The following is a 24,959-nucleotide window of genomic DNA, read 5'->3' as shown; positions in this document are numbered from 1 at the left end:
AAAATTATGCAACTCTGGAGTTGGAAGCCCTAGCCATAAAATCGGCCATCACCAGTTTACCTGACTGGCATGAAGTTCAGGCTTATCACCAGCCACTCTCCTTTAACCTGGGTTTATCTGCTAAAAGACACCAGCACCAGAGTCAAGAGGTGGTTTTTAGATCTGCAGCCTTTATTCTTCATCGTTGACCACAGAAAGGGCAAAGACTACGAGAATGTGGATTATCTCAGCTGTTACCCTATGGACTGACTAGAGAGGGGCCTGAATCAAATGGTGGGGGTAAGTGATGAATCCAGGGAATTTGTCACCTCTTCCCCCCGAGAAGGAATTAAGTCAACCCTCACCCCCCCTCACCTCCAGGCACTAACACCTTTATGCAATACGTGGGAACTAAAGTGTATGGTAACCGGTGGTCAGTGATAATGTCGAATCCAATAATGTCGACAGTCAAAATGTCGAAAAAATAATGTAGAAAAAAATAATGTAGAAAAGCAATAATGTCGAATAATAAATAAATGATTAAAATGTGTTGAATATGAGGGGTGAGAGGGTGGTGAGGGGGGTAGCAGGGGGGTGTTTGGTGAGGGGGTTTGGGGGGGGACCCCCCTAGTAAATGATATTTTCCTTGTTTATTTATTGAATAAATAAATAAATATATAATTAAAATGTGTTGAGTATGAGGGGTGAGAGGGTGGTGGGGGGGTGCAGGGGGGTGTTGGGTGAGGGGGGTTGGGGGGAACCCCCCTAGTAAATGATACTCTTCTTGTTTATTTATTTATTGAATAAATAAATAAATAAATATATAATTAAAATGTGTTGAGTATTAGGGGTGAGAGGGTGGTGGGGGGCTGGAGGGGTGGCAGGGGGGTGTTGGGTGAGGGGGGTTGGGGGACTCTTGTTTATGTACTTATTGATAGTGCTAAAAAAAATCGATATTTGTTTTTCTAAAAATTGACTCTTCATTATATGTATAGGTTTTTCGACATTATTGTTTTCGACATTTTTTTTTTGACATTTTTGTAAGTCGACATTTTTTTTTCCACATTATCACTATGAACCATGGTAACCCTATGACCCTTGTAGAGGCTAGCTCGGCTTCTGAATTAAACATTCTTCATCCCATCTAGGAAACAGAAATGAGACAGAAAGATAAGTCATATAAGGAGCCAATCGCAAGAGAGTATCTGCAAAGCCTGCAGAGTTTAAGAACGTAACAGAGCAAACAGGGGGCATGGCCTACAATAATGAGAGAACGCGAGTTGCACTGCACCACAGTTTGGACCTGGCGAGTCCAGCTAGATCTTGCAGACAGGGAGCTGGAATTGTCCAGCCTCACACTAGGAACGAGAGCCGAGAACATCGGAGGGAGGAGGGCAGGCTCCAAGGATAAGCAGACCACCGCTCTTCCACCCAATAGGCCGGGAGAGAAGGGAAGCCACTGACCATAGTGGAGTCCAGGCGATGACTTGTGCCAGCAGCTCAGCAGAGACAGAGGAATGCCGGACAGACTGCACAACCCTCCTGAGGAGGGGCCCCTCATCACCAGAAAAACACTGGAAAGCCCCAGAGTGGCGACAGAGAAAGAGACAGGGACGGTCCATCCATCCATAATGAGCGAGTGGGTGCCGACCCACCAGAATCATCCTTGTCCATCATGGAGGAGTTGCGCCAGCCCAGGAGCACCCCCTCAGCTGCTGTTGACCAGCTTGCAGCCCAGCTTTTTCACTGATGAGGAATGTTGAAATCGAAGGACTCAATCAAAGGTACTTTCCGATGGGCAAACCTGCATGTGGCAATAGGTCATTGTAGGGTGTGATAAATTTATTTCTGGATAGGAAGAGGTGTTCGTACTTAATTAAGATCACCTTTTGTTCTGCCAAAATGGGCACAAAAGTCTGTTTTTCACCTTTGTTAGGAATTATCCAGAGAGATATTCCATGACAGAATTGTTCTGATGTCATTTGAAAGTTCCCCCTTCCTCTGAGCTCAGGAGGCTGAATTGCTGTTACACCTCCATTTTGCCCATTAGATGCATCTTTCACAACAGTTCAGATGCTTTTTCATTTCACAAAGAAGCTAATCATTGGAGCAGTTGAGCCTTTGTCTTCATCATAGGGGGCGTCTATTGATATGGCTTGGGCTGGCCTTTGTTTCTGCCACTTTAGGTCTGCTGCTGCCACTGCTACACCATCACATTAATCATTTGTGAAAGGTAAATAAATACACCGCGCCCCGAGGTAAGAAATTTGCCAGGCTCTTGCCGTCGCACCTTTTGCTGTCGGAGCACCTGGTTGGGTGTCACAGCAGAGTGATACTGTCTGTCTAAATATGGGAAGGCCTCAGCCCTCCCCATCCAGGGGATGGCGCTGCTTATGGGTGGGAGGCCTAACGGGGAGAGATCCAGAGCCAGTCCTACTCTTGAGGTGAATGTTGGCAGAAGAGAGGGTCCCAATTCTTGTCCCCACCTCTTGTGCTAGCATGTTTGTGTGCAACCCAGCAACATCTACAGCCTTGCCTCCAAGAACAGAAATGTGCCACTGTTTTTCTGTACATTGAAGAATCTCAAAACAAGAAGACGACAAGAAACCTGAACACTTGTAAGTGAAAGAGCCATCGCAACCGCCTAACACTTGAGGCAGCAGCGTCCCAAGTTCCGGAGCCAGAGAAAATGACCCCAAGAAACCCTCACTGGAGGCAGAGATATGCCTCAACAGGGAATGGAAACGGCATGCACCAAAGCTGCTACCATGCGGTTCATATGCTAGGGCCACAGAACTGGAGAGTAACCCCATCTCCAGCCAAAGGCCATAAGAGGCTCCCCTGGTAACACCAATCAGGAGGAAATTGCCTCATCCCAGCAACACCAGGGACAACATCAAAGAGAACAACCACAGATGGATTAGGTGATCAGTTATCATCAAACACAAGTGAACAGGGTCGATGGAACCAAAAACACCAAATCCTTGGAAGCAATTAACACACTTGGACTACACATCTCAATTAGTTAAAAATGTGTATCTTAGAGCAAGACGGGTGTCTGATTTAGACATAACACAGAAGACTCATTACATACAAATATACAACCACAAATGCTGCAATGAGTGAGGCCCCAAAGTAATTATCTTAGGAAGAAAATCATACAGTATAAACAATACATATCCTACTGTCAAGCGAACCACATGACAGGGGTCATAACAATAAACAAAACAAAGTGCTGCGTGGCATAATCATAGAAACAGTCTGCATTTTTAAACACTGTGACTTAAAGTCAGGTGATCAGTTGACAAGAGCATGTGTCATCCCTTCTGAACTTCCTAGTGGCATCCAGCCAGAGGCATCCCAGTGAAGGGCGGAACATTCAAGGGTGAAGATCAGCCATTGACCAGCCTCTTTGCCTCTTAGCCTATGAGCCTTTGCTTTTGCCTTTGTCCCTGCTGCACCTGTCTACCCACACTGCGCAACCCACCCATAATGCATTCATTCTTGCACCTCCTGCTGCTCCTCCTACTCGCCTCTCTCTACACTTTCTCCAATCACGCTACAACTTCCTCCTTTCCTACCCCTATTATAAAACTCACAACTTCTTCAGAGGGCTTCTTCAGAGGACCCTCCAGTGGTGTGCCCGATCCCCACGTGGCTGCAGGAGCAGCGTTTTACATCTCCCCAGAAAGGTAAGCCATCCAGGCTTGTGTGGTGGGGCAGAGCCTTAATATTGATTGGAGCGGCGAGCGCTCTTTCAAAAACATTGTTTTTTAAATTAATGTGTACCTGATCAACAAAAGAGTTTTTTAATCCCTGCTGCACTGCTGAAGTGTGCATTTGCTGTGTACACCTCGTGTCTAAGCCAAGTGGGCTATTGTTTGAATGTTTAGCATGCCACTCACCATCAAGGCCGCCGCAGCAGGATGCACTGTCCTGCTACTGCTCTGATTGGTCCGGCTTAAATCTTCAGGGCCTATTTGAGGAACCGGCAGACAAAAACTGAACCCTCTGCAAAGCCTTCCTCTAAGGCCCCTGTCCGGCCCTATCCGGCACTGAAGGGAGAACCTCTCCCTGCAGCTACTCAGCACCACTCTCAAAGGTTTTCATAATGATCTGGTGATCTACAGGCTCTGACCATGAACATAAACTTGATTTCAATTGCCCTGGTAAGAAGTTATGGATCTCTCTGGTCCACCCACCTCCCTTGGACACAATGGGCCTCATTCCGAGATTGGAGGTAGTCATGGCACTATTTGCGCCATGACTGCCTCCAATAACGATACCGGCACCGGTCTCGTTCAATGGGGATTTACCGGTGTAGTCCGACCTTTGCGGGACCGGTAAGTCCCCATTGAAAAAAACATTTCCCATTCCCATTTGAGCCCCCATAGGGCTCAATGGGAAAGGGGAAGTAGCTAATAACGGTACCGCAATTTGCAGTACCATTATTAGCTCTGAAGTCCCTTAGCGGGTCCCGTCTATAACGCCTGGTAAAACCAGGCGTTGAAGGAGGGACCCGCTAAGGGAACTCGTAGTAGGGCGGTAAGGGATTACCGGCACCGGTCTCCTTAACGTTGCCCAGTATCCCTTACCGCCCTACTCGTAATGAGGCCCAATATCTGCTCAAAGTGCTGCCTGCTCCTTTTCCTCCATGCCTAATCTGTAATCTCTAACTCTCTGCACCAACAGTATTATGCATCGTGATGTGCATCATACCGACTGCTACTGCTCTCTCAATGCCCTGCTTCAATGAAAAAGAAAACACATTACTTATAACTCTTTCTATTCTCTGGTGTGCTTCCACTGTGCATCCAGCACCATTTTGTACTGCTTTTGAGTGCTTTTGGCTGAAATCGAATTTAGGTGTGCTACCAATTTGTTAATGATATGTTTAGCTGCGCATCCCAGCGTGCTCATTGTTCTCTGTCTGCTTGGCTGCCTGGTGTGATTCTACTGTTGTGTAATGCTTGACCCTCTCCCAACCCACTCTGCCAGAGACACCTTGGATGCTTTCATTTCAACAGACATCTCTCTCTCTTATCCTCTCACTACCCCTCTCTCCTGGTCTGACCACTCTCTCCTCTCTTCCCACCTTGACCTAACCTGTCCCCTGACGCCTCTGCCTGCACTGCCAGTCTCCTTCTCTGCCATTCGACCGATGAAGCGTGTTTCAGTTGCTGCATTTGTCTCTTCCTTCATCCCTCCTCTACCCCTTCATTAGACTCTCCTTCTGACTCTGTACTAGCTAACCTCCATCTCTCTATCTCCAACACCCTGAACATTGTGGCCCCCATCATGAGGATCCGCATGAGGTCTGCCTCCAAATGCAACTCTTGGTATGACTCTGATTTGGCTGCTTTGAAACACAAGTGCAAAGCTGCAGAGCAGAAGAGGTAGGCACAGGCATCTAGCTTATCCTCTGACAAACTGCCTGCCGCCTATTCCAAAGGCAATACTGTCTCTCCATCTGCTCCAATAATAGGGCTCATGTCCAAGCCTGCATCTCTGGAGCCACCAATAACATGGCTGAACTCTTTCAAATCTGCAAAGAATTTGCCAAGCCTATCGCAGTTTCCTCCTCTCCTCCCCCCTCCCAGGCCCTCGGCTCTGCACTGGCCACCCATTTGTCCTCCAAAACTCTGGGCATTCTGTCCACTCTGTCATCTGGTCCGCCCCTCTTCTCTCACATACCTTGGTCACCCCACACCCCATACTCTCCTCTTTCTCTCCCATTGCACCAGATGAGATGTCTAGAGTTGTCTGCTCTATGAAAGTCTCCTCTAAACAGGTGCTTCCCTGTTCCTCCAGAACAATCAATCAAGAACAACATTGCCTCTCTAACTCCAACCATGGCTGACCTCTGTAAGTACTCATTTGCCACTGGCTCCTTCCCTCAACCCCTCAAGCACTCTCTTGTGCACCCTCTCCTAAAAAACTGTCTGCTGTCCCTTCTTGCATGGATAACTATCACCATATCTCTTTCACCCCTTTCTTGGGCAAACTCATGGAGAAGCTGGTCATCCCCCAACTGACCCTTCAGACCAAAATGGCTGGCTGCCTCCATGACCACTAGTCCAGTTTTAGGGCTGCCAGAGGCATGGAAACTGCTCTCCTGAACACCTGTGAAGACCTACTCTCCAACATGGACTTTAACACTCTCTCTGTTCTAATCCTCCTCTATCTCTCTTCTGCTTTTGACATAGTCAAACACTCCATCCTCATAAACCATCTCTGTCATACCCCAGGCATCACGAACTGGGCCCCTGTGTGGCTGACCTCCTTCCTTTCAAACAGACCTTCCCAAGTGCAAATTGGCCCTTTTGTCTCCTCCACCTCAATCTATACCTGTGTCATCCCTCAGGGCTCTATCCTATCGCATAGGCTCTTCAACCTTTTCCTGGCCCCCTCTGGCCCACCTGATCTCTACTTTCTCCCCTCATTTCCAGTCTTGTGCAGATGGCACACAGCTCTCTTTCAAGCTGCCTTCCCCTACCTCCTCCCTCATACCTGACTGCCTGACTGCATTTCAGGCATAGCGCTCTGCCAATGATCTCTTCCTTAATGCCAGTAAAACAGAGATCCTTCTCTTTGGGATGCCTGCTCCTTGCGTCCCCTCCACTCTCTGGCCAGACTCCCTGGGTCCTCTCTCTTCACCGACTTGTGAGGTTAAAAACCTTGGGATCATCTTTGACTTCCTCTCTCTCTCTTTCTCTCTACATATCATGGACCTTGCCAAGGAGTCCAATTTTCAGTTGCACCTCCTCATGGGCACTCTACCTTTCCTCACCTTCTCCTAGACGTTCAATGTCTCCGGGGCCCTGGTTCTCTCTAGGCTTGACTACTGCAACAGCATCTTCCTCAACCTGACTCTTTCCTCCCTTCACCCCCTTCAACTAATCCAGAATAGGACTGCAAGACTTATTCTTGGCCTCAAGCCCTAAGATCTCTCCAGTGGCTACCGGTGACTGCAAGGATCAAATTCAAGACCCTTTGCACCATCCAGAAGGCTGTCTGGGGCCTAGGACCGCTTCACAGCCAGCTTTCCCTCCCTAAATGTCTCCGGGCCAGAGTGCTTCAGTCTTCTGACTCCAACTCTCTGCAGGTCATACGCTTCTCCAAGCAGAGAGTGGGAGGTAGATCCCTTTCCTCTGCAGGCTCCTCCTTCTGGAATGACCTACCCCCCACCCCGCTCAGACTTGAGCCAGATCTTCTTAAGTTTCCAGAAACTTTAAAAGACTTTCCTTTTCTCCTCTTTCTTCCCTCTCCCCCTCCCTTGTTAACTCTCCATCTGCCTCTGTGACTAGGGCCAGGTCCCTTCAGAGTCATACAGGGACCAGACCACCCTCTACCAGTCCCTCTGCAACCATTGCCAGCACTTGCCCTCGGGCTCCCTTGCCTGGACTAGCCCAACATTGTCCTCCCTGTCAACCACACTCATCCCCCCTTCTCCTAGCACTTGCCGCCTTGACCCTCCCAGCATTGCCCGCCTCCACCCTTGGTGGTCCCCCACTCCTGCACTTCTCCCTCTACCTCCTCCCCTGCACTTACCACCTTGTCATGCACTTGCATGGTAGGATTGTCAAATGGCCAATATAACTGTTTTTGTTGTTCTACTTTTTTGATTCCGCTGCCAACACCTGTGTATAGGTGCCATACAAATGTCCAATAATAAATAAACTCCAAACTCCCACTGCTCCATCCCTCTTCCACCTCCTTCCAACAAGCAAAACTAACAAGCTAACCATACCTCCTTTAATGCCTATCCAACTCGCATCTCTTTCTCTGAGACTCAACTTCTCGACTCTTCCTCACCTCATCTACTGAACATTGCACTCTGGAATGCTCAGTCGCTATGCAACAAAACAAACTTTGTTTAACATGGACTGCTTTCACTCCAGATCTCTTCACATAGACTTTCTTGCTATCACTGAAACCTGGATTTCTCCCTCTGACACTGCCCCCCTGGTGGCCCTTCATGACTCCATGACTCCAAACTATCCTTCATTCACTCTCCTTGACTGACTGGCATAGGTGGAGGCGTCGGACACCTACTGTCTTCCCTCCTAAATCTCCAATGCCACCTCTTCCCCCAACGCTTTTGAATTCACCATCTCTACTATTGCTCTGTCTCACTCGGTTCACATATCCATTTATCGCCCTCCTGGTCCCACTGGCCCATTTTCTGATGCAACTCCTTGATTCTCTTTCCACTAAACATCACCTAATTCTCTTAGGTGACTTTAACCTTCCCTCCCCAACCACTTCTCAGAAATCTGAACTTCAGTCCTTTCTTAGTGACCAAACTCTTTATTCTATTCATAACCTACCTACCCACACAGGGGGTAACTCTGTGGATCTCTTATTCATCTCCACCTCTCTCTCAGACACTAATACTACTGTCACATCATCCATAATCATCCATATCTGATCACTCAATTGTTTTCACCACCATCTCCTTTTCATCCTCTGACCTTTCCTGACCACTTGCTTCACCTGTTACTAAAAGGAATGTAAACCTTCTGCCATTCCCCCTTTCGCTCAGACCTACAGTTCTCACTCTCCTCCTTCCACTAACACTGCCTTATCCAGCTTCCATTCCCTACTATATGACTCATTCTCCTCAGACTTCCCACTGCTTACATTCACCCCTGAGTCTCAGCATCCTCAACCATGGGTCATCCCATTCATACGATCTCTCTGCACAGAAATGCGTTGGCTGCTGGCCAAATGGACGCGTACCCATACACATGAGGACCTGCAAGCTCTCTCAAGTCCACTCTTGATAGAGTGAAAAGGGAATTCTACGTAACCCTCAATGATTCTCACTCCAACCATCCTCGCCAGCTATAGGGCACCCCAAATTCACTCCCCCTAAGTCTATGATTATCAACTCCACTCTCACAGCTAATGAGCTAGCTGAATACTTCGCTGCAAACGTTTCCAAAATTAGAGACTCTCTCCTGACCTTGCTCACACTCCCTCCTCCTACATTCTACACTCTGCCTATTCTACCATCATCCTCTGCCTCTATCTCCCACTTTAGTCACACTAATACTGATGAAGTGCTATCTCTACTGATGAAGGCTAACCCCTCTTGTGCCCCATCAGACCCTCTTGCTCCTCAGCTATTCAAGCCTATTGCTCCTTTAGTGGCCTCTCACCTCGCTGAACTCTTCAACCTGTCCTTCGACTGTGCTTGTTTTCCCTCTGTTTTCAAAACAGCCATCTCCTAAAAAAACAAGGTGCTGACCCGAACCTATCATCTAACTTTCGCACAGTGTCTCTCCTACTGTTCCACTCGAAAGTGCTTGAAAAGGTTGTGTTCAACCATCTTACCAATTTGTTAGACATCCACAACCTTCGAGACCCCCTACAAGCAGGTTTTCTCTCCTGTCACTCCACGGAAAGTGCACTAAGGAATGTGTCAAACTTCATCGCCTCTGCTAAGCACCCCAACCTATCCTCTACCCTAATTCTTCTTGACCTGTCTGCTGCCTTTGACATGGTCTAACCCTCTGATCTCCATAATTTCTTTTTTCTTTTTTTTTACTAAGCATTTTAGCGTAAATTAATACATAACTTGCTTTACTCATCCCACATTTCCTTTAAGTAATTTTCCAACCTAGCCGAACAAAGATGAGAAGGAAAGATAGTCATTACCATTGTTCAATTTCTCTATTTGGTGACTATCTGTCGGACTTCTTTTCCAATTCATGTGTTCGGCTCAGGTTTACCCGTTTTTAAGGTCCATATGGGTTATTTACCATATTTGTCATTCTTATTAACATATTTTCCAGATACATACCAAGTCCTCTTACAGTTTTCTTGTTCAGATCGACATATAGGGCTTGCCACCATTTGTTGGGGCCAACATGTTCTGGAGATATTTCTCTCTTTCCTCATTTAGTTCTCCACAGAACATTAATAAATATTCTAGGGATTTTTCCAGGCCATACTTCTTTAGATTCTGTCATGTCCGTAGCACGTTTAGCCTGAAACGAAGAATCAGGTCCCTGTGCTTTGGGTTGGCACTCTTCCTTAAATAGATAGGGAGCAGATTAGAGAAGTTCACTAAAGATCTTGGCAAGGTGTGAGACTTGGAGGCTGTCCGGCTTGCTTCTGTTTGTGCCCAGTCTATTGATAGGAGGAGAGTTTTGACTCTTTTAGGATGATCGCGTAGGGTTTCAACCTGGGAGCATAAGTTTTCCAATATTGTGATGTACTCTTCTCTCCATCTTTTAAGAGGTCAGAAATCTGGAGCATTATTTTCATGTTTCAGTATTTTATATTGAACAGGACACTCCATTAGTTCTACCTTTCTATACGTCGAGAATGCTTTCCAAGTCACTTGTACGTGGATTGATTGTAGTCCGAGTTCGTGACGGATCACACCTATTGGCACTGAGTTCACAAGATTTAGTAATCTTCTCCAATATCTGGCCTCTAATTTGTCCCATACTATTCATGGCATTCCTACACACGTGTCGCTAGCATATGTTATCACAGGAATCACGTTATGTTTGTAGACGTCTACAACTGGTTGTAATGATAATTTCCCATATCTTTTCTTCTCAAAGAGGGCTTGGGCTATCAGCGGGTCCATTTTAAGTTCCAGATTTGCAAGCCACGGTTTTTCTCCGTTATCATCACTTATGATGGCTCCTAGATATTTAGTGCTTTTCGTCACTTTAATCACAGTTTGTTGTAATGTCCACTTAAATTTTCTTTGGTGTTTCATTTGCCCTTTTTCAATTATAAGGATTTCTGTTTTATCAGCATTGATTTGTTGTTTATTTTCATCCACATAACGTTGTAGAGCATCAAGCTTATGTTGCAATCCTGTCGCGGTCAAATAAAGAAGAATTAGGTCATCCGCATATAGTAGGTGCCCCAAGACAATTCCACTCATACGTGGATGACAGGCTCTTGCAGGTTCTATCCACTTGCTGATATCAGATATATAGAAGTTCTACAGCATTGCCACTAATGGGCAACCCTGTTTTAAGCCTCTTTTTGTGGGAAGAGATTTGCTCAGAGACTGTTGTTGGTCTAATCTAATCTCTAGACTTGTATTAGAATGCAATGCAATAATGGCTTCGAGTAGATTTTTGGGGGCATCCTTTTTTCTTCAGCTTATACCACAAAATATTGCGATCAACCCTGTCGAAGGCGGCGGCCATATCCACACATGCTGCGTACAGTTTCTTGTTCTCTTTCATTGTTTTCATCTTTAGCAAGTTGAGTGTTAAAGGATTTAGTCCACAATCTACCTTCGTAACAAACCCTGTCTGTCTTGGGTTGCGGTTTTCGCTCGTTGTTAGCCATTCGTTTAATCTTTTAAGTAGGATACTAGCATACAATTTCCTGAGCACATCTGATAGGGATATTGGTCGATAATTTCCCAGTTTATTTCAATCTCCCTTTTTGTACACTGGGGTTACGACCGCTTTCAACCATGAGCCCGGAATATGCGTGCTTGTTCCAATCCTCCTAAAGATCATCACAGAGGTTAGCCCAGATTAGGGTTTTGCTTTAGGACGAAATATGAAAGTCCGTCCGGTCCCGGAGCACGGGACTTACTTGTCTTCTTAATTAAGTCCAATATTTCATTTTTCGGTTTCATCTTTTGCTGGGGCTTTTATTGTCGCTGGTCTACACTATTTTGATTGTAGATTTCACTGAAATGTTCCAACCACTGGTGTTCATCTTTGGGGTTAATTTGTTCATGTCCTTTTTTACATGATTGTTTGTTCATTAATGACCAAAAAGCTTTTACGTTTTTATTCTCTAGTGTCATCATCATATATTCCGAGTCCTGTTGATATAATTGGGCTCTATGAGCTTTTGCCCAATTTCGATATCTTGCTTTCAGGAGCTTTCCTTCTTGCTCCATTGTGTTGCTCTTTAGCTTTTTTAGGACTCGTAGATCTTTAGCTAGTTGTTTTTTCTTAGTTGTTACTTTCAAGTCCAATTGATGTGCGTGGATCTTATTTTTCAAATGCTTTTAGCCCTTATCTCTAAACAGTATGAAACAAGATGTGTATTCCACCCCCAAGGATGGTGTCGCTATCCAGGGACCTAGTGCTGTTTTTAGCTGAGGAATCAGCTTATTTGTTATATGCAGACGGTTCAGGCCATTCTTGACACTTACATTATGAGGCAATTTTTCCCGAACTTTAGTTTGTTTACGCCCATTACCAAAGACCGGTTCACTGCAAGTTAGAATTAGCTGTCTGTGATCGCTATTGGTGGAGTCTGATATTTTTAAAGTTTTGATGTTTTGGAAGGTGATAGAGTCTACAGAGAAATAGTCAAGAGTTGCACTGGCATTATAAGAGCTCTGTGTTTTTTACTACTCTCTTTCTTCTTGAGATTTGCAATTGAGCCCTTGTCTTGCACCGCACCAATTCTCTGTCTCCTGGAGCAACAACACCTCTCAGCTCACTTCTCTAACTGTTGGCGTCTGCACCTCTTTACACTGTACACCTCTGCTCTTGGGGCACTATTCTCCTCCTTTGGGTTCTCGCACCAACTCTTTGCGGACAACACACAAATCTTCTGCTCTTGAACTCTCCTCTGATCTCTCTATCAACATTTCCAACTGTCTCTCTGCCATTAAATATTGGATGTATTTGCACTCTCTGATGTTAAACTCTACCAAAACAGAAGTACTCTTCTTCCCTGCCAAAAGCTCTCTCTCATCTCTTCCTCTGCCTATCCAGTTCCCACCTGACACTCTCCACTACTCTTCTTCAGCGAGAAACCTCAGTGTCATCTCAGACACTTCTCACACCTTCTCTTCTTTGATCTCCAAAACTGGAAAAGCTGCTCGCCTCAACCTCCTAAATATTAGAAAACTCAGGCACCTCCTTAATTTCAAACGACCAAGCATTTCTTAACAACTCTTGTCTTCTCTAAACTGGACTTCTGTGCCAGCATCCTCTTTGGTCTCCCTAACTGTGCTTTCTGTCCTCTCGACAAGATCATCCTCTTCGCTACCAGGACTCTCTTTGAACTCCCTCCCTTCACACCCACTTCCTCGTACCATCACCAGACTGGATGGCTGATGATGCAAAACAGGGCCAGAGTTAATTGTCTTCTGCTGGATCACAAATCTATCCATGGTAAGGCACCACTGTATCTATCCTCCTCTATTCAACTCTACAAGCCTTCTTGTAATCTCTGCTCTGCATCCACGAATACCCTTGAGGATCCTCGCCCTCCCGGTGCTTCCACATGCTTCCACTATTTCTCCCTTCTTGCTCCACTTGCATGGAATTCTCTGCCCTGGATATACAAGAAGCAGTGCACATGGCTTTGTTCAAAACCAAACTAAAAGCCTATCTCCTCCCCTCTGAGTTACCCTCTTAGCCTACCTCTCATCTGCCTGCTAGCTAACATTTTTCCCTCGCTTCTAATCCGCCTCTGTACCTTACTTCCTCTGCCTCCACTCTAGCACTTCACCCATCATGGTCACATCCCGAGCACAGCTGGCTGTACCACATACCTGCACTTCCTCCTGTATATAAATAAATAACTGCCAAGCAAGCTCAGCTGGGTCGCACTACATAACGAAAGACCCCTGACTACCAGGGATCAGAAAGGGGAAGCCACACCCACCCTTCCTCGAAAGCCTTACCAGGAAACCAGTGGGATCAAAGCCTGGAACACAGACAAGAACTGTTGCTTTCCTGGGCTGTTCTCCATGAGACACGGCAAGTGTGTGTGGAGAAAGTGGGCGGGGGTTAACCCCTATTTATGAATGTTTCTCTTTACACATTTTTAGTTATTTGCCCGCGTGTATGGCGCCTTTTGCCCTGCACATTTCCACTGTGTTGTGAAAATTAGTGAACGCTGCCTGCCATGGGCGTATGGTAGGCAGCATTTAATTGTACACTCTGCCTGATATGCGCGCATGGCAGGCACCGTGTACAATGGATCCTATGGAGTCTGTCTGCTTTATGCTGGTGCAGAAACCCAGCAGACTCCATAGGGATCCAAGCATTTGCGCTAGCTTAGAAATGGATGCTGGGGCATTTGTATGGTGGAGGCAGCAGACACGCAAGTTGCATTCTGCCCTTCCTCGCCTCCATACAAATTAATGAAAAGGTGGTGTGGCGTGCATGAAAGGCGTGAAAGCCTTACGCCTTTAATTAACATTACGCCACTGACAAACATGAGCCCCTTATCTTTTTGAGAGGGTTCCTGTTACATGTTCCCAATTCTACATAAAAATTGAATAAGCCCTGCCAATGGTCTTTGTCGCTTCCAGGTAGTCCTTTGTTAGAGTTCTACAGGAAGCTGGGAGGCATCTGCTATGGATCAATCTTTAGAAGCCATGTGGGACATCCAGCAGCTTCCTGTGATAAGGGACAGGCTTTGACTGCAAGTCGGAGCCCCACAGTGTAAAGGGAGTGCGGGTATTGCGGCTCTTTGCTACGTTTTAGTTTGCTGTGGTAGAAGAGGTTTTGAATTGCTGAAGATGCTGGGCTCTGAGGCCCTGACATATCCTTGCTTTCCTAAGATGGAGTGATCAAAGACTCCAGGTTCTGCGGGTCTTGGGGGCCTCCTAAACTCCCACAGAAGGCATCTGCCGAGACAGTTCTTTGCAAGAACTCGAAACCCAAAAAGAGGAAATTGGCAAAATCGAGGAGTTGGAAACAAGGATGAAATTGGCAAAATCGAGGAGTTGAAAACAAGGATGAAATTGGAAAAACCAAAATCGAAGAGTTGAAAACAAGGATGAAATTGGCAAGATCAAGGAGTTGAAAACAAGGATGAAATTGGCAAAATCGAAGAGTTGAAAACAAGGATGAAATTGGCAAAATCGAAGAGATGAAAACACTTGTGTATAGGCGCGTTACAAATGCCATATCATATCATAAGGATGAAATTGGTAAAACCAGAATCGAAGAGTTGAAAACAAGGATGAAATTGGCAAGATCGAGGAGTTGAAAACATTTCTTCTTAATTTCAGAGTGAAAATTCTGTAGAGTAAATGATTGCAAACGAGCCAGCATGAATTAATGGCATCCTGTGACGCAGAAATTCCAGCCTGGGGTCTAGGTCTCAATGTAACAGAGTGACCATGAGCAGCCAGTTGGCCGGGCTGACATTGGAGCAACAGAGCCGGGACATCATGAAGCACATATTCTGGTCGTCCACATGTCTGTGTGCTCCTGAGGCAATGTCCCAATAACTATTTCTATAGCAATGCATCTGCCACGTCTAACCCCAGGACTGATGCTGGTATAACACCCTACGCTCGAACCTAGTCAGATTTTGGTCTATTCTAATTGACCCACCCTCTGTCGCACCGAATCCTGCATGAAATCCCTCATTAATTATCCAACAAGATAGCTTAGCGAGTTAAGCGCTGCTCCCAGATACCTGTGTTCAACCTGCAGGACAGAGGGACTTAACAGTGCAGTTAGCAAGGTCAGGTGGTGTGAGACTCAGTGGGGGCCAGCTGGGCATCCATCAGCAAAACAAATGGATGAAAACGGGGCCTGCCTTTGCTCGTCCTTTGTAATGCTGCTCTCCCTATCCTTCGACCTGTGTCTTACAACTGTATCCTTCTAATTGTTTTCTTAGTATGCCATATCACTGTGTCCCGGGTTGTGTATCACTTGGTTGGATTCACAGCTAGGTTTGTGTGCATTGTAGAACCACACACCCACAACCCAACACCCGTTCCAATCTCAGCAGGGCCGGCTACGCGCTTCACCCTTCTGAGGTTGATACATTGAGTACCATTAAATTGAGCAGTATTAATACCTAGTATTAACGTGCTTGGAAGACAGAAGAATTTGGCATGGTGTGCTATATAAAACAGTGATATTTGTTTATTTAAATGGTGTATTTTTCCTTTCTTTAGGAAAAACGTATGTATTATAGGTATGACAATCTTTAATTTATTTTCTGGTTCTTTCGAATTGCGTTGGTTATGATATGATGATATGATAGTTTATTTATATAGCGTCTATACACAATGGTTTCAAAGCGCTTCAAGGCAAGGGATGGAACAAGGGAAAATACAATGACATTCTTACAGGCCATGAACAGTAAGGATGTGAAATTAACTATCGAGCTAAGACATAGATAAGGAAGGGAGGGGGAGAGTGGTTAGGAAATGGAAACAGACAGGCCACTACCGTACTAGGCCTGACGACGTTTCTGGTAGAGCCGGAGAAAAACAAAAGGTGAGGCAGAGGGGTGCAGAAAGGGAGGGGAGGAACAAAACAAGTGACTATTGTACTAGGCCTGACGACATTTCAGATAGTGCTGGGGGGGGCTTGGGGGGAGTGGACAGACGAGGTTTCTATCATACTAGGTCCAGGGATAATTCTGATAGAGTAAGTGCATAGAAGAAAGGAAGGTGAGGAGGGGAGGAGGTAGGAAAAGGAAGAAACAGAGAGTAAGCAGTCAAAAAGAGTGGAAAAGCAAGAGAGGAGAGCGAATACAATTGGCTTATTGTGCCCAGCCTCCCTTCTGAAGAGATGTTTTTGCCTGGCCTGCTTCTAAAACATGAGCACATTTCAGAAGCCAGGCTTTTCTCTTGGAGCATGGCGATGGTAGCCGTTTTTGCTGGCGACCTACCCAAGTCTGTCCTCATCTGCCGTCCCTCTGGATGAAGGCTGGGAAAAATCATAACATTCACCAAGACCTCTTGGAAACTGGAAGTATGAGCTGGGCACGTGTGAGAGCAGAAAATATTTCTTTATTCCTAAAGTCATAGACATTTGTATCAAAATATTTACATTGTGTGTATACAACAAAGATCATATTCCGTCAAAAGAAACAGTCAAGCATTTGGATATGTGTGACGGTTGAAGGCAATTTGTATGTGTAGCTGGCAGGGAATGGGAGATGCATAAACTGGGAGGGGATAATGGCATCCGCATGTTCGGATCTTCGGCACAACACATGACACCCTGCTTTATAAGCCTAGGTCCAAAGTGAAGCTGGCCAAGGTATTAGAATACACATGCCATCAGGGGTGTTGCTAGGTCTGGAAAAGATCCGGGGCTACGCTAATGTTGGGACTGTCATGACTCGGGGCTCGCTCGCCTTTTGGTTGTAGCCTCTGAGATTCAATCTGGGGCTACGACCAAAAGGCCTGGGGCTTTACCCCTCCCCCCTCAGATTCCTCCTAGCAACGCCTCTGCATGCCAACACAGAGAGGACCACATGGCTCCTCTTCAATAGGCCCTACTCGGGTCAAGCTTCCTGGTGTACTAGTTGAGCAGGTGACGAGGCAGTAGCTGTACCTAAACAATAAGGCACCTGTGACTTGTACTTGGGCAGGCGGAGACCTTTGAACTGCATCTGCGTCACTATGGTAGTCACTGTATGTAAGTGGGCCTTGCTCTTACACGTGCACAGGCAAATGGTCCCTGTGGTTGTGTTTATGGCTTGAGTGATGGCGGGCATGATCGCTGTGGCACTGTGACCGGAAGCGATCTTCCATGATCAGGGTTGTGGATGGCTACATTCATGGCCGATCGACATCGCGATGCTGCAGTTGTGCGCAATCTCTTGTGTCAATGGAAGGGGCATCAGAACTTGACCAGAAACCTCATGCCCTGATGCAGAGTAACCTGTTTACATGATTAGTGCATGTCTAAAAGCTTAGAGAAGTTAGTTATGTTGTCTGGTACCACACCTGTGTAAACAGAATGGAGCACTGAGCCAAGTGCAGGATTCGTGCAACAGCATGTTCCAGTGAGGAGTGTTCACGCCCTCACATTTCAGGACGGAAGCCCCTCTGGAATAGCTGGAACAGCTTGAGACGTTCAAAGAGGATTTTCAGAGGCCTCTGAGTTACCAAGAAATGGAGACCTACAGCGAGAGTTGTCCAAACCCCATAATGTTCATTGATGTTGCTGAACGTGGGCGCGGGCGGGCTCTCTGAACACTCAGAGTGCAGCATAGAGTGCAGTAAGCTACCCCACTCTGAAAACTGAGGTTCTGCAGCAATATTGTGGGATATTTAGACTTTCTAGGCTTGAGGCCCCTACTGCAGCACGATTAGAATACGCAACAGTCAAGGCCCGCCTTAATCCTCTATGGTGTGTCGCTTCGCCCGAGCTCTGTTGAAGGTGACACTCATGCATGTCTCACTATTGCTATCGTCGTCCGGCTGGGGGCATGCCATCCCGAGTTACTTCACACTAGAGGGCTTGTTCTGGCATTCCTGCGCACTAGCGAAGTGCTCTTCCAATCTAAAGCATGACTTGGATATGTAGCCACATCTAGGGTTGATGGAGCCCACAGAATATTGCTACACCGCCCGTCCGATGCGCAGTAAGCCATCAGGCCGCCATACCAGAAACACTTTCTTATGATTCCCTGCATCATATGTATTACTGATTCTGTGACAGAAGGGGACAGTGAAACTAGAGATCCTGCAGACTTTGACCCAGGGAGGGGGCACTACAGTGTAGGGCATAATAATGAAGCAGCAGAGACCTGGCGCTCAGGCACAGTTGGGATTTGCAGGTGCCCGGCCTACTGGAGACTTCCTAAAATGTGCATGTCATCCTTGTGCAGCTGCATATCCTTTTAACTAATCTCATCAGCCAGTTTCACCGACCCTGCCTCTTTCATCGTGTCCATACCACTATAAGGAAGGGTGGCATTAAACTACTGGGTGCTCCTACCATTTCTTTCCAAATGTAACAGCAATTTTATGTTTGACAGCCAGATCTTAATGCATAGACATTTGACCCACAAACACAAGAATTTGGCCCACGGTATTTTCATGTTGGGGTTACTAATCAAAGGCTGGTTTAAATAAGGCGAAGGGGGTTTGGAGTGAGTTCTGTTGTGCGTCACTGTCACGGATGATATATCAAGGGATTCCTGTAAATATGGCGGCTGTCTCCGCGTGGCGCGCATGTCCGCTGCTCCTCTGCTGCCTTCCTTTCAGGCACTGCTTGGGAGGAGCTGGTGGTTGCGATGTGTGTGCTGTGCTGCGCCGTGCTCCGCCGCGAGAGAAGGCCCCCTTGCCTTGACAGGCGGCCCTTACTTCTTCCGGAGCACCAGGTAGAGGATTCCCGTCAGGAAGCTGAGGCAGAAGCAGACCCAGGCCAGGATGAAGCAGTAGCCGTGGTACCACCCACCAGGATAAGTTTGGGGAAACCGTGCGGTGTAGATGGACGCTGCGATCAATATGCACAACCCTACACAAGAGGACAAACGGGAGAGTTAAGATGGCGGTTGCGGCAATCAGACAGTGCTCATTTCAAAAATACATTGGAGTTCAAAGCAATAAAATACATGAAATGGATTTATAAAATATGCAAAACACCCCAGCATTGCTTTTTTTTTTATATATACAGTTGGCTGAGTTTGGAAATGCGTGGACCTTGTTGGCCTAGTGAATAGTTCAGCTTCTGGAAAACCTGCTGTTCGCACTGTGCATCCTGAAAAGGTTATCTTGGTGATCAGCCAATAGGTATAGTGTGGAATGTTAAGATGCATTGCCCATGACCATAACCCAATCCCCACGGACCCCCGCCCCCTTAAACCTTTTCTGTCACAGGACCATGCCACGAGATCTGAGTGCACCCAGTGTTACAGTAAAAATAGCTGCGCGTGCGCGTTGCTGTTTCAAAGTCAACGCCCAGAGCAGGGCCGGAATCTAAGCCAGTGTCACTGGACGCAGCTGTGCCATCTTTGAAAGATGCCTTATTGTATAGCTCATTGTTTGGGACAGGCTGGCAGAGACTAGATTATGGTCTGGTCTTGGTAGGAGGTAGAATGGTTTGGGAAAGGCTTTAGTTGCTGCCAGTGTCTTAGTGTGGGTAAGAGCAGACTGGGAAAGAGCAGTGTCTTGGTAAGAGCGAGAGTCGGCTGGGCGGGAAGAGGCTATGCATGTTAACAGTGTCTTGATAGGAAATAGAGTAGCGGGGCGAGGCTATGCGTGATAGCAGTGTCTTGATAGGAAATAGAGCAGGTGGGGAGAGGCTATGCGTGATAGCAGTGTCTTGATAGTAAATAGAGTGGTCAGGGAGAGGCTATGCATGATGTCAGTGTCTTGATAGGAAACAGCAGGTGGGGATAGGCTATGCATGATAGCAGTGTCTTGATAGGAAATAGAGTAGGCTGGGAGAGGCTATGCATGATGTCAGTGTCTTGATAGGAAATAGAGTAGGCTGGGAGAGGCTATGCATGATGTCAGTGTCCTGATAGGAAATAGAGTAGGCTGGGAGACGCTATACGTGCTGTCAGTGTCTTGATAGGAAATAGAGCAGGTAGGTAGAGGCTATGCGTGATAGCAGTGTCTTGATAGGAAATAGAGTCAGCGGGGAGAGGCTATGCATGATAGCAGTGTCTTGATAGGAAATAGAGTAGGCCGGGAGACGCTATGCGTGCTATCAGTGTCTTGATAGGAAATAGAGCAGGTAGGTAGAGGCTATGCGTGATAGCAGTGTCTTGATAGGAAATAGAGTCAGCGGGGAGAGGCTATGCATGATAGCAGTGTCTTGATAGGAAATAGAGTAGGCCGGGAGACGCTATGCGTGCTATCAGTGTCTTGATAGGAAATAGAGCAGGTAGGTAGAGGCTATGCGTGATAGCAGTGTCTTGATAGGAAATAGAGTCAGCGGGGAGAGGCTATGCATGATAGCAGTGTCTTGATAGGAAATAGAGTAGGCTGGGAGAGGCTATGCATGATGTCAGTGTCTTGATAGGAAACAGAGCAGGTGGGGAGAGGCTACGCATGATAGCAGTGTCTTGATAGGAAATAGAGTCAGCGGGGAGAGGCTATGCATGATAGCAGTATCTTGATAGGAAATAGAGCAGGTGGGGAGAGGCTATGCGTGATAGCAGTGTCTTGATAGGAAATAGAGTAGGCTGGGAGAGGCTATGCATGATAGCAGTGTCTTGATAGGAAATAGTCAGCGGGGAGAGGCTATGCATGATAGCAGTGCTTCATAGGAAATAGAGTCGGAGAGGCTATACATGATAGCAGTGCTTCATAGGAAATAGAGTCGGAGAGGCTATGCATGATAGCAGTGTCTTGATAGGAAATAGTTTAGACTGGGAGAGGCTATGCATGATAGCAGTGTCTTGATAGGAAATAGAGTAGGCTGGGAGAGACTATGCATGATGTCAGTGTCTTGATAGGAAATAGAGCAGGTGGGGAGAGGCTATGAATGATAGCAGTGTCGTGATAGGAAATAGAGTCGGTGGGGAGAGGCTATGTGTGATAGCAGTGTCTTGAAAGGAAGAGAGTCAGCGGGGAGAGGCTATGCATGATAGCAGTGTCTTGATAGGAAATAGAGTAGGCCGGGAGAGGCTATGCATGATGTCAGTGTCTTGATAGGAAACAGAGCAGGTGGGGAGAGGCTACGCATGATTGCAGTGTCTTGATAGGAAATAAAGCAGATGGGGAGAGGCTATGCATGATAGCAGTGTCTTGATAGGAAATAGAGCAGGTGGGGAGAGGCTATGCGTGATAGCAGTGTCTTGATAGGAAATAGAGTAGGCTGGGACAGGCTATGCATGATAGCAGTGTCTTGATAGGAAATAGAGCAGGTGGGGAGAGGCTATGCATGATAGCAGTGTCTTGATAGGAAATAGTCAGCGGGGAGAGGCTATGCATGATAGCAGTGTCTTGATAGGAAATAGAGTCGGAGAGGCTATGCATGATAGCAGTGTCTTGATAGGAAATCGAGTAGGCAGGAGAGGTTTTTCTTGATAGCAGTGTCTTGATAGGAAATAGAGTAGGCTGGGAGAGGCTATGCATGATAGCAGTGTCTTGATAGGAAATAGAGTAGGCTGGGAGAGGCTATGCATGATGTCAGTGTCTTGATAGGAAATAGAGTGGGCTGGGAGAGCTATGTGTGATAGCAGTGTCTTGATAGGAAATGGAGTGGGCTGGAAGAGGCTATGCATGATAGCAGTGTCTTGAGAGGAAATAGAGCAGGTGGGGAGAGGCTATGCATGATAGCAGTGTCTTGATAGGAAATAGAGTCGATGGGGAGAGGCTACGCGTTATAGCAGTGTCTTGAAAGGAATAGAGTCAGCGGGGAGAGGCTATGCATTATAGCAGTGTCTTGATAGGAAATAGAGTAGGCCGGGAGAGGCTATGCGTGATATCAGTGTCTTGATAGGAAATAGAGCAGGTGGGGAGATGCTATGCATGATAGCAGTGTCTTGAAAGGAATAGAGTCAGCGGGGAGAGGCTATGCATTATAGCAGTGTCTTGATAGGAAATAGAGTAGGCCGGGAGAGGCTATGCGTGATATCAGTGTCTTGATAGGAAATAGAGCAGGTGGGGAGAGGCTATGCATGATAGCAGTGTCTTGATCGGAAATAGAGTAGTCTGGGAGAGGCTATGCGTGATATCAGTGTCTTCATAGGAAATAGAGCAGGTGGGGAGAGGCTATGCATGATATCAGTGTCTTGATAGTAAACAGAGCAGGTGGGGAGAGGCTACGCATGATAGCAGTGTCTTGATAGGAAATAGAGTCAGTGGGGAGAGGCTACGCATGATTGCAGTGTCTTGATAGGAAATAGAGTAGGTGGGGAGAGGCTATGGATGATGTCAGTGTCTTGATAGGAAATAGAGAAGGCTGGGAGAGGCTATGCATGATAGCAGTGTCTTAATAGGAAATAGTCAGCGGAGAGAGGCTATGCATGATATCAGTGTCTTGATAGGAAATAGAGTCGGAGAGGCTATGCATGATAGCAGTGTCTTGATAGGAAATAGAGTCAGTGGGGAGAGGCTACGCATGATTGCAGTGTCTTGATAGGAAATAGAGTAGGTGGGGAGAGGCTATGGATGATGTCAGTGTCTTGATAGGAAATAGAACAGGTGGGGAGAGGCTATGCGTGATAGCAGTGTCTTGATAGGAAATAGAACAGGTGGGGAGAGGCTATGCGTGATAGCAGTGTCTTGATAGGAAATAGAGTAGGCTGGGAGAGGCTATGCATGATAGCAGTGTCTTGATAGGAAATAGAGAAGGCTGGGAGAGGCTATGCATGATAGCAGTGTCTTAATAGGAAATAGTCAGCGGAGAGAGGCTATGCATGATATCAGTGTCTTGATAGGAAATAGAGTCGGAGAGGCTATGCATGATAGCAGTGTCTTGATAGGAAATAGTTTAGACTGGGAGAGGCTATGCAGGATATCGGTGTTTTGATAGGAAATAGAGTAGGCAGGAGAGGTTTTTCTTGATAGCAGTGTCTTGATAGGAAATAGAGTAGGCTGGGAGAGACTATGCATGATGTCAGTGTCTTGATAGGAAATAGAGTAGGCTGGGAGAGGCTATGCATGATGTCAGTGTCTTGATAGGAAATAGAGTGGGCTGGGAGAGCTATGTGTGATAGCAGTGTCTTGATGGGAAATAGAGTAGGCTGGAAGAGGCTATGCATGATAGCAGTGTCTTGAGAGGAAACAGAGCAGGTGGGGAGAGGCTATGCATGATAGCAGTGTCTTGATAGGAAATAGAGCAGGTGGGGAGAGGCTATGCATGATGTCAGTGTCTTGATAGGAAATGGAGTAGCTATCAGTGTCTTGATAGGAAATAGAGTAGGCTGGGAGAGGCTATGCGTGATAGCAGTGTTTTGATAGGAAATAGAGTAGGCTGGGAGAGGCTAATCATGATAGCAGTGTCTTGATAGGAAATAGAGTACGCTGGAACAGGCTATGCATGATAGCAGTCTTGAGAGGAAATAGAGTCGGCGGGGTGAGGCTATGCATGATAGCAGTGTCTTGATAAGAAATGGAGTAGCTATCAGTGTCTTGATAGGAAATAGAGTAGGCTGGGAGAGGCTATGCACGATGTCAGTGTCTTGACAGGAAATAGAGCAGGCGGGGACAGGCTATGCATGATAGCAGTGTCTTTTTAGGAAATAGAGTAGGTGGGGAGAGGCTATGCGTTATGGCAGTGTCTCGATAGGAAAAAGAGCAGGCTGGGAGAGGCTATGTATGATAGCAGGGTCTTGATAGGAAATAGAGCAGGCGGGGAGAGGCTATGCATGATAGCAGTGTCTTGATAGGAATAGAGTAGCTGGGAGAGGCTATGCGTGATAGCACTGTCTTGATAGGAAATAGAGCAGGTGGGGAAAGGCTATGCAAGATGTCAGTGCCTTTGTAATAGGTAATGTAGGCTGGGAGAGGTTATCTATGATGGCAGTTTCTTGGTTGGGATAAGAATAGGCTGGGGCTGTATAGGAGGACAGTGTCTTGTTATGTGCTAGGGTAGGCTGAGAGAGACAGCAATTTGGCAGTATCTTAGTAGGCATTAGAGTAGACCGGGGAGACTGTATATCATGTCAGTGTCTTGATATGAGCTACAGTACGCTGGAGGAGGCTGTGCATGCTGGCAGTGTCTTGGTAGCAGGTAGAGAAACCCGTGAGAGAGTGTGCATGATAGCAGCGTCTCGGTTCAGAAGTAGAGTATGCTGTGAGAGTGTGTGTGTGTGATGGCGCTGTCTTTGTAGGAGTTAGTGTAGGCTGGGAGAGGCTGTGCACGAGGGCAGTATCTTGGTAGGGGCTAGCGTGGGCTTGGAGAGGTTTTGCATGATAGTAGTTTCTTGGTGGAACGTAAAGTAGGCCGGAAGAGTTGTGGCATGATGGTAGGGTCTTGGTGGAAAGTAGAGTAGGCTGGGAGAGTCGTGGCATGATGGTAGGGTCTTGGTGGAAAGTAGAGTAGGCTGGGAGAGTCGTGGCATGATGGTAGGGTCTTGGTGGAAGGTAGAGTAGGCTGGGAGAGTCGTGGCATGGTGGTAGGGTCTTGGTGGAAATTAGGGTAGGCTGGGAGAGTCGTGGCATGATGGTAGGGTCTTGAGATGAGCTGAAATAGCCTGGGAGAGTCGTGGCATGATGGTAGGCTCTTGGTGGAAAGTAGAGTAGGCTGGGAGAGTCCTGGCATGATGGTAGGGTCTTGGTGGAAAGTAGAGTAGGCTAGGCGAATCGTGGCATGATGGCAGGGTCTTGGTGGAATGTAGAGTAGGCTGGGAGA

At 46.8% G+C, this 24,959-nt stretch overlaps 1 protein-coding gene across 1 annotated transcript in view; it reads right to left on the bottom strand.

Annotated features, from left to right (window-relative positions):
- Window positions 1–16,682: 16,682 nt before the first annotated feature.
- Window positions 16,683–24,959, bottom strand: part of EMP1 (epithelial membrane protein 1) — an 81,549-nt gene continuing 73,272 nt past the window's right edge. Inside the window, exon 5 of the mRNA XM_069652749.1 lies at window positions 16,683–19,166. Within this exon, the coding sequence (XP_069508850.1) occupies window positions 19,009–19,166 (158 nt within the window). The 3' untranslated portion in view covers window positions 16,683–19,008. The remainder of the gene's footprint in view (window positions 19,167–24,959) is intronic.

The sequence above is a fragment of the Ambystoma mexicanum genome, chromosome 3p (assembly GCF_040938575.1).
Source record: "Ambystoma mexicanum isolate Mex_15411 chromosome 3p, UKY_AmexF1_1, whole genome shotgun sequence".
NCBI lineage: Eukaryota > Metazoa > Chordata > Amphibia > Caudata > Ambystomatidae > Ambystoma > Ambystoma mexicanum.
Note: the sequence above shows the minus strand (reverse complement) of the source record. Positions and strands in the feature narration are given on the sequence as shown.